Genomic DNA, 15,536 nt, shown 5'->3' on the forward strand with positions numbered 1-15,536 from the left:
TGGGGATAGCTTACTATAGAATAAAGTACTAATGCTTCATACCACAATACTTACAATTCTAAAAATAAGCTGGATTCTGCTCTTGGATGAATCTATAATGCCCAGACAAATTAGCATACACATGCACTTTAAATTTGTCTCTTCATACATACACGTGGCACTCCTAGGACAAAGGTAACTGTTAAAATGTAATACACAACTACATTAGTAATGACATCTTCCTCCCCAGCCTATAGAAAACAGTATAACAGTAATTCACACAAAGCCTCATATTCATTCTGCAATTTTATTCTTTTTTTCTTTTATGTTATTGGTATAAAGCTTAGGAACTACTTATACAGGATTTTGTGGGGGGTTATAGGAAACTTAGGTCTTTTTACTGTTAGTGTCTTTTCTCATTGGGTCCTCAAGGACAGTTCTCTTTAAGAAGACTAACAGTGTACATGTACATGTTAGATTCTTGTACAAAAAACACATAAAGCGATACTTTTCGAGTAGAATGCAGAATCATGCATATTAGAGACAGTATGTTGGTCAAGGCATTGAAGTTCTCTTCAAATTAAAATAGCTTAAAAAGAAATATGAAGTTGGATTAAGTAATTTAGAACAGTACAAAAACTTCTCAAGTGCTCATTTATTCTTTGAACAAAATGTTTATGTTCAAACATGACAAGCTATATTGGAGTTTGACTTGATGTGCTGAGTGACAGCGATTGTCAGACCCTGCATTGTTATGTACATTTCATCATGTCAGTAATTCATCCACTTTCAAAGATTAAGCATTCTGAAACAACATGCATAAATTGGCATGAGAAAGTTCACATGAAACCAAACTGGAAGGTTTTCAGAAGGGGAATTTCAATGTGTGTGTGCGCGCGCGCGCGTGCGTGTGTGTGTGTGTGTGTGTGTGTGTGTGTGTGTGTGTTTGTGTATACACGTATGTACACACACACATATATATACATGCAGTGTATATATGACCTGCTTTGCACACTCCTAGTATCTGATTTGGATTCGGCCTGACTCAGGGGACAGCGATTCGATTAGTTGATTCGGATCATTGTCCCAATTTGATTAGGCCGAATCTGAATACGAAGATTCAATGCTGATTCGGAGAATCAGCGATTTGGCCATAGATGCAGCTTTATGTTTTCAGGGGATTTTTGTTTGGTTGGGTTTTTTTTTTGTTTGTTTTTTTTTACATACCTCGAGGTACCAGGTGCGGCTTGTGAACACTGATATAGTGGGACAGATGGGGCATCCAAAAGGAGCATGGTGGCAAACCCAGAAGTGGACCTGGAGTACTTCCGATCCACTGCGGAGCGTTCACAAGCTGCCTAGTACCTTGAGGTATGTAGAAAAAAATATTTAAAGCTGTGTCTATGACCGAATCATCGAATCTCTCCGAATCGATTTGGTGGGTTCTGATATGATTTGGAAAGATTAAAAGGTCTCCTGATTGGATTCAGAAATTCAGACACCGAATTGGGCCTAATCGAATCAGCGACTGAAGCTTTGCATAGCCCTAATATACACACACACACAGCATAATACAGTATACATGTGTGTGTGGGGGGTGGGGGAAAAGGGGGGTACATGAGCATTTCAAGTAACTTAAATATCTTTAGCAAACATATCCAGCAGAGACTTTCTGTAAAAGAAATTGTTCTTAGAACAAAAAACTAACAAATGGCTATTTAGACACCAATTTCTCAACACAGTAGTGAGCCTGTGTGAAACAATTTGTAGTCTAAATAAAGTGAGTCCATTATTCAGTTTAAAAACAAACATACATTAAGCAGGACTGAATAACTACTGCATTTCTGTATTTACAAAAGTGCTTAGCATAACAAAATTATTTAAAAAAATATAAATTTTACTAAGATCATTTGGTTCTACACCTATCTGTAGATCTGCACTTTGAGAAAAATAGTATATACACTGCTAAGTTTAGGCAAGTTTCCTATATGTTAAAACAAGTCTAACAAAACCCCCAAACACATGTATCCTTATCCAAGTTGTGATTCACCCTATATGGCTCATAACTCGAGCAGAAGTTCATCAATACCTAACAATATATAAATAACTTTATCCATTGTCTGCTGCATTAGACCCTAACACAGGCTGCCGACAAATGGGGCACGTGGAATTTTCAGAAAGCCAGCGATCAATACAATGAATATGAAACTCATGCATACAAGGTAACTGCCTTAGCTTGTTCCCTATTACATATTCATTGATACAAACACTACATGTTTTACTTATTTCATTCTCAGAGTCAATATCCCCAAAGTTCCGAGTGGTAAGATTGTCAATCTGTTCTTTGGTTAAACCTCTTAAGCGCTCGTCATCATCCTCCTCATTTAGCAAGAAGAAATGTGCAAGACGAAGAATAGGCAACGTCCCATTTTCAACCAAATTGTTTGCATCTTGAGACTGCCTGTTACCTTGGTTTTCATTATTGTGGCTATAGCGTTGAGAACTGTCATTCCATCCATTCGTTTCAGTGCTGTCTTCTTCAGTGTGTCTATTTCTAATTGATGTCTCACTCAGGTCACTGTCATTGATTGCAGTGTGTGAGATATTTGATTCTGACTGGGTTTCTGATAAATGACCATCCCTTTGAAGTTCCGAATTTGATTCAGTCTCCATTAATGAACTCAGTTCTCCAAAGCCAGTCATAATTTGCCTAAGAATTGATCGAAGAGCTGCTGATGAAGGTTCACCAAGTCCAGTTTCTGAGATACGACGAAGAGGTATCCGAATAGTACTAACATATGTTCGTATACCTGCACGTTCTGATCGTGAAATAGTACGTCGAAAACCCCCACTATCACTTTCAAAAGTGACTGTGTTTTCTGCTGTTCCCACTCTAGAACGAGTCCTACTAGCAACACTGTCCCGATCTCTGTTTTCCCCAGGGCGAATTCTTCTTACCTGAAGATCTAGAGTAATTGTTGGATGCCTTCGAACAGAAGCTACTGGTCTGCTAGATTCCTCCTCTTCCAGAGTTACACCTAACATTGGGGTTGAATTAGAAAGCTGTGGACCCTCTGTGTTACCCACTGTTTGTTCTTCACCTAACTCAGAAGGAGTCTGGGCTGCATGTCTTCTATTAGACCTTCTACTGACTTGCTGTAAATTCCCATCCTGCCTTTGACTGTGCTCTTCAGTAGTGCCATCTTGTCTTTGCAATGGGGAACGGCTTCGACTGCTCAAAGTAGATCTTAACCTTAGGATTTCTAGTCTTTGGCTTGTACTCGTCTGAACACTAGCTCTAGACCTACCTCTTTGAACCCCTGCAGATATCTCTCTTCTTTGCATTCTCCTTTGCCTAGCACTGTGCTCACCGCTGTCTAAAGAATTATGTTCACTGCTTGTTCGGGAAAGACCTGTTGACTCCCTAGTTCTACTTCTCAATCTTCCTAAGCCAGAATGAGAGGTTGCTCCAGCCCTTTGTGCCACTGAACTTCTCACAGTTCTTATCCTTGCAGTATTAGGAGCATTATAATTTCTCTCTCTCGAGGTCCTGCTCCTTGTTCGTGTGGCAATTGGACTGACTGCTCTTGAAAATCTGCTTTCTAAATTAGTTCTACTATTATCTGAGTGTGAAGATCCTGCATATTCTTCACCAGCAGCATCAAAACTGTTATGTTCATGGTTTATGTTGATTTCAAGACTAAACCGGAATTCCCCACTGTTTGGATTGGTCCGACTCACTGCTCTCCAGGTTTGGTTCCCGCTTTGTCCACTGCGTGTAGCATTTCCTGTGCGACGAAATGTGTTCAGCCACTCTAGCAAAGAGTCACCATTTGAATTTTCACCAAGAACCTCAGAATCTAGAAGAAGCAGATAAAAAACCCATTAACTTTTTTTTTTTTTTTTTTTTTTTTTTTACTGTTCAAAGGTTTGTCTTATCTTCCTGAGATAAACTGATCCAGTAGTACAAGAAAATATGCTGATGCTGCTGTGCTGAAGGTACGCTGTACATAAAAAAAGGAGGAAGGAACCCATCCAACTTATACATATGCATAAATGGACTTTAGTGTTGCAACACTGATCAATCATTTAAATCTTCATGTGTCAGCCTCCAAAGACAGAATTCACAGTCCTGAATTAGGCTAAACCCCTGTTCAGTTAAAAAAAAAAAAGGAAACTCAGAATAGTTGTTCACAACAGCTAACAAGCCAAGACCGAGTTAACTCAGAATAGGGGTTCACAACAGCTAACAAGCCAAGACCGAGTCATCTCAAATGATCAACACAAGTGTTGAGAATGGGGATAACCTTAAATCCAACCACTCCCTTCTATGTGCCTCCCTTCATACAGTTTACTTCTGCCAAAGGTAAATGCCTAAGCACTTTCTTTCAAAAGGAGTGAGTAGGGAACACAGATGGAATCAGAGATGTTAATGCCTCTCTTATACATAGTACCCTAGTGTTTTGAGTGCTCACCCTCTCTATAGGAAACCAAGTTCATTTATTTCCTTAGCTACAAGAGGCTCGAACTGTTATCTCCTGCTCCCAAAAGAGTACTCTACCACCAGACTAGAGGCTACTCTGGGATGCAGACTCTCTTGATGCTTCCTGTAGAAGCTGTTCCATTGAATGGAACATAATAAAAGACTCATTGGGCTAAAGAGTTGAGGGGGCGAATGGCCATGACTTTGTGGTCTGAGTAAGACCACTCACCTGGGAAAGGGCAGACCTTGGTTCCAATCCCTGCACGAAGGATGGTTTGTGCAACAGTTTGTGAATGATTTAAATTTAACCAAATTAAGGGTTTTTTTAAGTCTGAATAAGTGTCAGGCATAAAAATACAGTTTAACCAACCTATTTTAAATTCACATCTTTAACTGAGTTGGATTAACTTTCCAGAGTGTTTCCATCTAGACCAGGGGTTCCCGACATTTAAATGTCCAATGGCACATTCGAATTTAAAATAAAAAGCAGCAGGCACCAATATGACATGCGGTTACATGACTGAATTCAGCTGGTCAGTCTCTCATGGCCGACTCAAGTTATGTGCATGCGCATAGTTGCATTTGGAGAGGGAGTAGTAAGTGCCACTCCATCAGTCAAACTGACTTAGTCTCATTTTGGCGACCATTTTGTACAGCCTGTGAAAGAGATTTTGAAGTGTTGCTGTTCTGAGTTCAAATGGCAGTGACAGCATTTTTTGTGGAATAATGCTTTTTACTGATCGTGAAAATGTCTATGGCCATCTGAATAAACCTTGGTGGCACCCGTGGGCACCGTGTTGAGAGCTGCTGATCTAGACAAACCCTGAGAGTTCAAGGAAATAGGAAATTAAGGTGGTATCCTTATCAAACTCTTCCCTATTAAACTTTCATGTGTGCAGATTATTCCCTGCCTGTACAGAAGGCAGACATGGTTTGGGGCCATTTTTATTTTGTTTTTAGAAAAATATATCTCCTTTCCTTATGCATATAGAGAAGATTTTTGACTCAGCCTTTCAGTAAATCCATACAGGAACAAGGAGCTATCCAACATATACCCAGTTTGAGAAAAGATGCCAGAACTGAATGTTGTCATTGTTGTTTTTGCTTTTTTTTTTTTTTTTTTTTAAATAAAGTAAGTGAAATTTTGGACCGTTGTTTTGTGAGTGTTCAGTTAATTACTAATTTTTCAGTCAGCAGACTGCTTAGAAAATTAACATTAACTTGCATTATTAAGTTACTGTATTCCTGAAAAGTAATGTTTAAAAAGAGAAATTAATTAAATTTGTTTTCCACTTGGATACAACTTCTCAGTGTTTTGTTGACTCTTTAAGTATGAAAATAGTTTCATTTTTCTGTAATCTAAAGAGGCAGTGTAATGGGGCAGTCTGTCCCTTTAAGAGGGAACAGTCAGCCCTGTTGAGAGTGTGGAGCTGCAGGGTACTTGGATAAGTGAGGGTGTTCCACTAATGAACTTTAAAAAGCTCACAGAAGAATATGCAAGAGAGGAGAAAGCAAACTACAAATACAACAGCTTGCTACAAGAAGGGGTCATAGCCAAAGGGCTCCCCGCTTCTAGTCCCCCAGACAGGGCAGCAGGGTTTGGTTCTGTTTCTCACTTAAAGATGGTGTATTGACAGAACTGGCTGAGGAGCTACTCAGGGAGCAAAGTTTACCTGCAGAAGCCAGCAGGCTAGGTACCTGCTTATGGGCAGAAATGTATGTTATATGTGTGCAAATAAATTTCTTCTGAAGGAAAAGAGGTGTAAGTAATTTATTGTACACCCAAAGAAGTTGCTGTGAAGTAGCATGAACTTGCTTTCACAGCATTAGGATGCATATAATTTGCACATGTTGCTGTTTAGAGGAAGAGCTACAATAGATAACTACAACAGTCGAATGGATGCCATTTTAATAGGGCAGCCAGCCATGTCATCTGGATGTCTGACTCTAGAAGCAAGTTTTATTCTTCCAAATCAGCTAATGTGTACGCTCAAGAAGAGGGCAGAGAAAGTGTTTCAGGGATGTCGTCCAGGCCAACACAAAAAAAAGCAACATTGATGTCAACTCATGGGAGGCTACTGCCCAGGACTGCCCCAAATGGAGGAAGAGTCTGCTTCAGGGATGTCAGTACTCTGAAACCTCATGACAACAAGAGATGGAAAAGCAGGAGCAGCAGAAACAGCGTGTCGTGGACCAAATGAAAAATCCAGTGCCACAAACCCCACATGGAAACGCATGTCTGAGCTGACGTAGAGTCTATTGATCCTGAATAGGACTCATTAGCCATCTTTGGACACGCAGATAAGGCAATCATTCTCGACTATGGGAGACTGCCAAAGAATAGGGCAACATTTTTTTAAAATTTAACAAAGCTTTATCGAATTACAAATTTTATTTTCTTCATCTGAGCATGTTCCCCCTTTAGTGGAATCCACTTTTTGAGTCTTCATTTTCCACAACCTTCTGGCCATTTTCATCTATCCTGAAACTCTTGTGTTCAATGGCATGTCTTCTTCGTTTTTTCCCTCCTCCTCCTGTCTCTGACTCAGCCTAAGCTTTGTTTCTAACCTGTTCTTCAGGCCTTCTGGCTATACGCTCAAAGCAGATCCATCTGCTCTCAGGTTTTTCCTCTTTGCCCGCTGCCACACCCCTGTGTTTCTTAAATGATTGTTCTTGGTCACACCACTAATCCACCTCTGCCTTTTCATCTCAGTCACTATCATCATGGATAACTTTTTTCTTCTAACTACAATAGTAGTAACCTCTGTTTTGCAGATTTTTCCCTTAATGGGGATTGGATTTTTCCTATCAAACCACTCTATTCCCTATGTTTCATCCATGCCTTATTTATTATTCCGGTGCCCTAACTTCCTCTTTTAATTCTTCATTTTCTTGCCTGATGGACCCCACACAATATAACTTATGCATTAGCTGGTCATCCAATAACAGGTGTTCCCTTCACTACTACATGAAAATGTGCTTGACATTGACTCAATTTTTCCCCTACTGCTGTGCTAATGTGCATCCTGAAAGACAGTCTATCTTCCCAAGTCACTATTCTCTATTTGTCTACTTTCTGCAGTCAAGGGCACAACATCCATAAACATCAGGAACCAGAAGCATACTTACAAATGTCCCTAGTCAGTGGATCATGGATAAGCATACTGAATTATGTACTTATAGTCTAAAAATAAGTAAATGAAGAAAGGTTACCTCCAACAATTCTGCCATCACCTTCCCTATTTTCCATACCAGTTTGGGATGCTAAACGTTCCTTTGCTCCTTCCAAACGTCGCCGTAGTTCTTGTGCAGTTATTTCTCCTGAAACAGTTCACATATTTTTGTAATACATTTATTGACTATTCAATAAAACATTTTCCTGTATAAATATTTTCCTATATATATTCTATATAGGAAAGTGTCTGTGCATCTTCTGCTGCCATCAAATTATCAGAAATAAAAATAAAACAAGAAACAACAGCATGATTGTGACTCTGACCAATACAAGTACAAATAATAGGTACTACATAACAGAAGCAAAGGGGTCTAAATATACATCAGAAATTCATAACCCCCAACTTTTCAGCATCATTAAGTTCTAAAAGTTCAGAAGGGAAGAGATTTTCTTCCATAACGGGTGTATTGTATATTTGTTAATGATTTAGATTTTAGTTGTAAAGGTGCCCAGAGGTTACAAACTGGATGTATATTATAGTTCTATACCTGACAGGAATAGAAAGAATGAACTTTAGTTCACAAGTTTTTAATTTATACTGTTGATTTTTTAAAGAGGGTCCATCAACTTTCAAACAGAAGAAACCTCTGACTTTTCAGCCATTCCCTAGACACAGACTATATTTTACTACCAACTATATGGGTAAAACACCACTAAAGTTACTCCAGATTTATAATAATATGCTGTCTCATCCACTTCAGTCCTACACATCTTACCAGGAGTGCCAAGAAGATTGTGGTCTCTCATTATTCTGTAGTCTTCATCATTGAGTTCATTAATGAATTGGTAATAGGCCTCCTCTCTGCTAAGGCGCTCCTGCTGCCGTTGTCTCTCATTCTCACCATTGCCATGTTCTTGAGGAGAGGCTTGCTCCCTGCCTCCCCCTGCATGAGACCCAGACTGATCCATGCTGAGGTGACCAGGCTATTCTGAACAAAAACAAAAATCAAAAGAGTTAAAAATAATTCTTGGTTGTGGGTTGCTTTAGATTTTCATGAAGATTAACTCAAGAAGATGAATAAGACTGCACTGCCTTATCAGGTCAATTCACTAATGAAGAGTATATTGAACAAGTATCTTGCTTCTATGTCACCCTCAGTGTCTTCTTTCCCTCAATGAAGAACCATGCAAGATGGTATATCAACTTCTTCTTCAAAAAATAAATCCAACCATCATTGTGCTTAAACCAATAAAGTTGCCTTAGAAAAATATAAAGCAAAACCCAGTTCCTTCACCTCACTGATATGGAACCACTCCTGGGAAAAACAACAGCAAAAATGATGCACAATACCTTACAAACAAGTCAAAATGGCATGGGAACGTCTGGCCAACTGAACAAATGCCAAACATTAGATTTCTGACACTACTCTATAGAGAAGAGTCCCATTCATTTAGCTCTGTTACAACAAGGAGTTAGGACATCAATTCTACATAACGTCTGATGCATGACCAACCAACCACATTATGATCACTTCCATCCCATTTGGCTCAAGCTACAGCTAACTCACTCATTCAAGTCCCAAACTACTTTAATTGGAGCATGCCAGTCCTGCTTCTCTTTCAAGTTGGTTTTGAAAGGAGAGAACTGTAAAGCTAAGTGTCAGTCTGATGATGGCCTTGAAACCCAAGCCACTTCACTTTCATCCACACCAGCCTCTCAAACATGCTGAACTAGAAATGTGGCAGAAGACAACACTTATTTGCCAGTATAAGACAACCCCAGAGGAGGACTGCCTGATGCCACTCTTTGGAACTTTCTAGATAAAAGTCACTTACATTCAACCCTGCCTTTTTCTGTCATGGTCTGTAGTCGTATCAAAGTTCCGGAAACAGCTGAAACAGTCATCACGAACACATCCACTGCACTCTTCTGCTCGCAGGCTCTTTACCCCAGCCTCATTCTATTCTATTCTTGAGTCCCCTCCTCTTTTCCCTTTACGTTCTTTTCCAGGGAATTTCATTTCTAGCCATCTTTCCTGTGCACCTCAAATTCCATTTCCTCTACCTAATTTCCCTATGTCTAGAGTCCCACATCTTAATTTGTCTAACACCCAAACTTGAACATCTCTGTGCCTTGGCTTACAATGGTTCAGAAATCAAACCTGTTTTTCCACAAAACACCATGTCTATTGCAAACCTACATCTAGGCAGGCTTTCAAGCTTGCCAAATGCTGAAGGCCATTCCCATTACCACAGAAAAGCCACAGATATTCTTATATAATAAAGGGCTTCGTCTGTCTGTCTGTCCGTAATGCTCTTGGAGCACTCTGGTTAGTGAAGCAACCAATCAGGGCACAGAGGGGACAGAGCAGGGGTGGGGTGAGGCCAGCACCACTGGCCTTGCCCCCCCGCCCCTGCTCCTCAGAGGCAGCGGAGCACCACCATGATGGCGGGGACGGAGCAGGGGGTCGAGGACAGCAGTGCTGGAGGCAGCGGCGCCACCGAGTACTGGTGGAGGGGGATGGAGGGGACAGCGGGGTAAGCTTCCCTCCCCAGCCCCACTCCTGGGAGGCAGTGGTGACACGGGGTGGTGGGTGACTGCGCTCTGTCCTTGCCCACCTGCCCTGCACCCCCGGTCATTTTGGATGGGCAATTCACTAGTTGGCTATAATGACTGTAGGCCTGGGGTAGAATGATAAGTGGAGGGGCACAGGTCCCAGGCTATAAATGATACTTTGGATAAAGAAATAAAGAATGAAAAAGTGGGGTGCAAGTCAAAGTTTCAAAAATAAATAAATAAATAAATAAATAAAAAAGGGATCAAGAGGAAGCCATTGAATAGAACATCTTCATCAGTGCACACCACTTCAAAACACTGTGTCACCCTTATTACCAATCCCCTTTGAATAAGACATCCCTCTCTGTACCACTCAAACTTATACACTGGAAGCTATAGTAATGGCTTCCTTTTTTCACTGAGGCTATACCCAAATCTGTCTGCCACTTTGATTTCAGTCTTTTTGAGATCCATCACCTTAAAATCCACACAGCCAAAGCTCAAGTCTAGGACTTCTTTCACCGTCTTCAATCTCTTAATGCATGTTTCTTCCCCCACGCCACTCAAAAGCACAAATATTAGAAACGGCCCCCTGGACTACGCCATCTCTCGAGTACCAAATTTCCATCAGATCAGCAGGTCCAGATGATCTCCTTCTCAAGGTGCTGAGGGAATTGGCAGAGGTCATTGCGGGACCCCTGGCACGACTTTACAAGCACTCATGGTGCTCTGGCCAGGTACCAGAGGACTGGAAAAGGGCCAAAGTGGTCCCCGTTTTCAAAAAGGGGAGGAAGGAGGACCTGCGTAACTATAGGCCCATTAGTCTTACCTTGGCCCTGGGGAAGCTGTTTGAGAAAATAATCCAGGAGCACATCTGCAAGGGACCAGCAGGGGAGATTATGTTCAGGGGCAACCAGCACGGGTTCATTAGGGGCAGGTCCTGTCAGAGCAACCTGGTTGCCTTCTACGACCAGGTCACAAAATCCTTAGATGCAGGTGTTGCAGTGAATATAGTCTTTCTGGACTTTAGGAAGGCCTTCGACACAGTCTCTCACCCCATTCCCATTAAACAATTAGGTGACTGTGGTGTCGATGCCTACACAGTCAAATGGGTAGCAAATTGGCTGTAGGGCCGCACCCAGAGAGTGGTGGTGGATGGGTTGTTTTTGACCTGTAGGGACGTGGGCGTTGGGGTCCCCCAGCGTTTGGTCCTCGGGCCCGCACTGTTTAACACGTTCATCAGCGACTTCGACAAGGGGGTGAAAAGCACCTTGTTCAAAGTCGCAGATGACACTAAGATGTGGCGAGAGTTGGGCATGCTAGAAGGGAGCAACAGGCTACTAGATCTGGACAGGTTACAGGGGTGGGCAGATGAAAACAGGATGGGATTCAATACTGACAAGTGCAAGGTACTGCACCTAGGAAGAAAGAACCAGCAGCATACCTACAGGCTGGGGAACTCCCTTCTTGTCAGCACGGAGGCAGAAAAGGATCTTGGAGCCATTTTTGATTCCAAGATGAACATGGGCTGCCAATGTGAGCACATGGTCAGTAAGGCTAACCGCACTTTGTCATGCATAGATGTATCATGAGCAGGTCCAAGGAGGTGATCCTCCCCCTCTATGTGACATTGGTCAGGCCACAGTTGGAGTACTGCATCCAGTTCTGGGTGCCGCGCTTCAGGAGGGAAGTGGACAGCACTGAGAGGGTCCAGAGGAGGGCCACTCACATGATTAGTGGGCAGCAGGGCAGGCCCTATGAGGAGAGGCTATGACACCTGAACCTGTTCAGCCTCCACAAGAGAAGGCTAAGGGGAGGATCTAGTGGCCATTTAAAACTAGTCAGGGGGGACCAGCAGGCATTGGGAGAGTCCCTGTTCCCTCGAGCACTACCAGGAGTAACTAGGAATAACAGCCACAAGTTGACTGAGAGTAGGTTCAGGCTAGACATCAGGAACCACTCACTACTTGACAGTCGGGGCAGCTAGGATATGGAACCAACTTCCAAGGGAAGTGGTGCTCGCTCTTACCCTGGGGGTCTTCAAAAGGAGGCTAGATAAATCACCTAACCAGGGTCATTTGACTCCAGCAATCTTTCCTGCCCATGGATTTGATTATCTGCTCAGGTCCCTTCCGGCCCTACTAACTATGAAACTCTGAAGGGAAAGGTCCCCTACATTGCTTTTAATAGGAGTTAGATTTGGCTGTAAACTCCTCCACCTGTTCTCTTGTTTCCACAACATCAAGTTCAAGGTCCCTGTTCTCATCATTCTCCTAAACTCTACCACCCTGTCCCCACATCCCACTATCTTTACAGGTCTTTCCATACTATGTAGTGTTTTTGCCCACTACTTCTGGACAATGACCCTAGTCAATTTTGATGCCCATTGTGTTAGGTACTGCAAAAAAGCCCCAGGCAGGGACAGTCTCTGCCCCAAAGATTTACAAGCTAAGAAAACAAGCAACAGATGGCAGAACACAATCAATGCCTACAGTTTTCATATGAAGTTGCGATTCAAATAAGCGGAGAAAATATGTAGGTACTCCTAACTGACCCCCTGGCCTAGCGATCCTCATCAACTCGCTGAACATTTAAACAGAATGTTAATGTCCTAAATGAATACAGTACCATCCTGCTGCATAAGAAGATGCCTATGTAAACCACTATTTATTAAGAAAAAACCCTCATGTCAGACACTTTCTTCATTCAGTGTACGATTTTGAGAACAAAGATTCTCTTCTTCCTTCCCCTCCCACCTGCCATCTCTCATATATAGTAATAGGGAGAGCAGTAAAACTTGTAGGTGGTAGAAAAAAAAATATCCATGTTGTTGACAATCTTATGGCAGGATGATTAATCACACCCTTTAAATGACTCACTTAGAAACAGCCAGAAGTGTGAAATCTTGAGTTACCCAGGCTGTTTAAATTAACTGCATGGATGACAACTGCTCCCACTTATTTAACATTGGCCACCATCAAAGCAAGGTATTTCTGCACTCAAATACTTCACATTCTTGGAAAGTAAGGGGTTTTCACAATGAAAAGGAAAGGATCTAACACAAATAGAAAGGATGAAATAGTTATGACTCAGGATTTCTTTCCCATTGCAGCTGTTGTCAGGGAAATACATGGCAGGAAGTACCTGTGCCAAAGTCATTTTGTTCTACATGCTTTGGCATGCTCAGCCTACACCCAATGCTGCCATTGTCACTGCTCTCCCCACCCTGTTCATGACCCAAGAGATACTTACCTTATTCTTTCACTTCTCGGCCTTTTCCCATTAATCCTTATCCATTAAGCATTCATTTTCTGAAGACTTCACCACTGGCTGCAAGCAGGGAGACAGCAGAGTTCAGACAGAGAAGCCTCCCCCAGTGACAGGGATCTCTGGCATGGCCAGGCCCGAGGATGTTGATGTTGCTGTGCTGTGATGGGCGGAGCCCTGAAAAAGGAGAGGCAGGAGGGGGTTAAAGGGAGGAAAGAAACCGGGCAGCCCTGCTTCAGCATGACACCCTGGCCCCCACGCCCAGGCCTGAGGACCCTCCCCAGGGGCTGTTGTGTGGGCCCTTTTAGGGGTGGAGGACTGGTGCTTTGCCCTGCCCTGCCAGGCAAGGAAGGGGCCGCGCAGGTCCCCTGGGCCCCACCGAGCGCTGCCCCCTCCCGGGGCCGCCCACCCCGCCTGCTGCCAGAGACAGAACTGCAGGGGCGAGGCAAAAGCGGCGCGAGACACGGCAGTGACCCGGGAGGCGGTCCTTGCTCTGGGTGCGGGGGCCTCGTGGGGTGCGGGGCTCCCCAGACTAGCGCAGCTCAGAGCATGGCAGCTTCACCACGTTGCCAGAGGTTCTGCAGGTTGGGCAGTACTGTGGTGTTGTCAGGAGGGCGGGCAGCCCACCAAATGGGGTCATTGTTTAAATTGCAGAGGACAAGAAAAACATGCTGATCAATGATATAACTATTCACTTGGAAAAAAAGGCGGCGGGCTTTCACCAAAGCCCAGGAGCACAAGCCAAGTACAGCACTGGTCTATGCCTTGAGCAGGGTTTGAATTACCAGAGAGCTTGGGGGACTGAGACCACCCTCCTCCCCCCAATAAGAGACAAGAGTCCCCCCTATAAGATTTGAAAATTGTAACCTGGGGGGGGGGCATCTCTGATTTTTATTAAAGCATTGTGATGGGCAGCCCAATTTTTTTTGCAGACCCCCCCCCAGTCAAAGTGTCATTCAAACCCTGGCCTTGAAGGACAAGGCATGAATGTTGTGTGCCTCTTGAGGCTGGGGGGGCACTGCACCCACCCACAGGTGGTGGTGTTGAGCCCCAGCTCAAGTCTGGGATCATGCCCGGTATGCCAAAGCCAATAAAGATACCAGGGGTGAAAGTATAAAGATTTAGTGCTAGCAATACAAGGTGCAAGCGGAATAATTTCACGTAACAAGCACACAGATTTTTAATTCTAAGCATCTTTTATACAGGAGTATTGGACCTTCATAAGCATTCTTGTTTGCTAATTGGTTATAAGGGAGTGACGCAAGGAGTTCTTTACTGAGCATGTCTCTATACCTGTGTTTTAGCTATGTATCTCATTTCCATACATGTTTCATTAGCATACTTTCTCCCCACCCAGGGGTGTGATTCTCAATATTCAAATCAGCTCTTTGCCCTAGTCCTCTGATTGTGCTTTTGTTTTCAAGCCTCCTTTATCTAAGACTGTCTCCTCCTTATCATTGCAGATGGGCATTAGTTACATAACAGAGACTTTTGCTTGGGCTTTGTATAGTGGTTTCTAGGTCAAACCTAACATCACCATATCCTTTCTTATCCCTTTCCTTATCTTTTGATTTCAAATTACTTTATTCATTTCTATTTAGTAACCCTGTTCCTATAAGTCTCTTCATAGCATCTGATGGAGTTGGCTATTATCTATGGAAGCTTAGCTTACAAAAGTTGAATATAAGCCATCTGAACTGGTTTCTAAGGTGCCACCTGGCCCTACCTTTACACAGTGGAAAAGGGCAAGTTATTCAAAGTAAAGTGATAAATTTACCTCATTGTGCAGGCGAAGGAGTCAGGAATAAGAGAGCAAGTTGTTCTGTCATTTCTAGGATTGTCTTTAAAAGTCTTGAAGAAAATGATCCATTTGCAAGAAATAAATACGCAACTAGTATAGAAAAATGGAAATTAGGGGGAAGCAAAATAATCTATTTGACCATTTGAACTTTGAACTAATGGGTACTTTTACTCATGCTTCATGGGTAGGGGGAGGGGCAGTGTTTTAAAGCAGCTTCAAGAGCCACTCAAATTAAAGCATGACAGTGTCTCATCTATTAGCATACCTGCGCTTC

At 42.7% G+C, this 15,536-nt stretch overlaps 1 protein-coding gene across 1 annotated transcript; it reads right to left on the minus strand.

Annotated features, from left to right (window-relative positions):
* Positions 1-1,466: 1,466 nt before the first annotated feature.
* RNF6 (ring finger protein 6) lies at positions 1,467-13,896 on the minus strand. The gene is made up of 4 exons (XM_006027791.3): positions 13,447-13,896; positions 8,414-8,626; positions 7,676-7,783; positions 1,467-3,839 (listed from the first exon to the last, which is right to left on the minus strand). The coding sequence occupies exons 2-4, from the start codon at positions 8,604-8,606 to the stop codon at positions 2,089-2,091; spliced, it is 2,052 nt and encodes a 683-aa protein (XP_006027853.1). The 5' UTR covers positions 8,607-8,626; positions 13,447-13,896; the 3' UTR covers positions 1,467-2,088.
* Between the last annotated feature and the right edge of the window lie 1,640 nt (positions 13,897-15,536).

Source organism: Alligator sinensis, unplaced genomic scaffold, assembly GCF_000455745.1.
Source record: "Alligator sinensis unplaced genomic scaffold, ASM45574v1 scaffold84_1, whole genome shotgun sequence".
NCBI lineage: Eukaryota > Metazoa > Chordata > Crocodylia > Alligatoridae > Alligator > Alligator sinensis.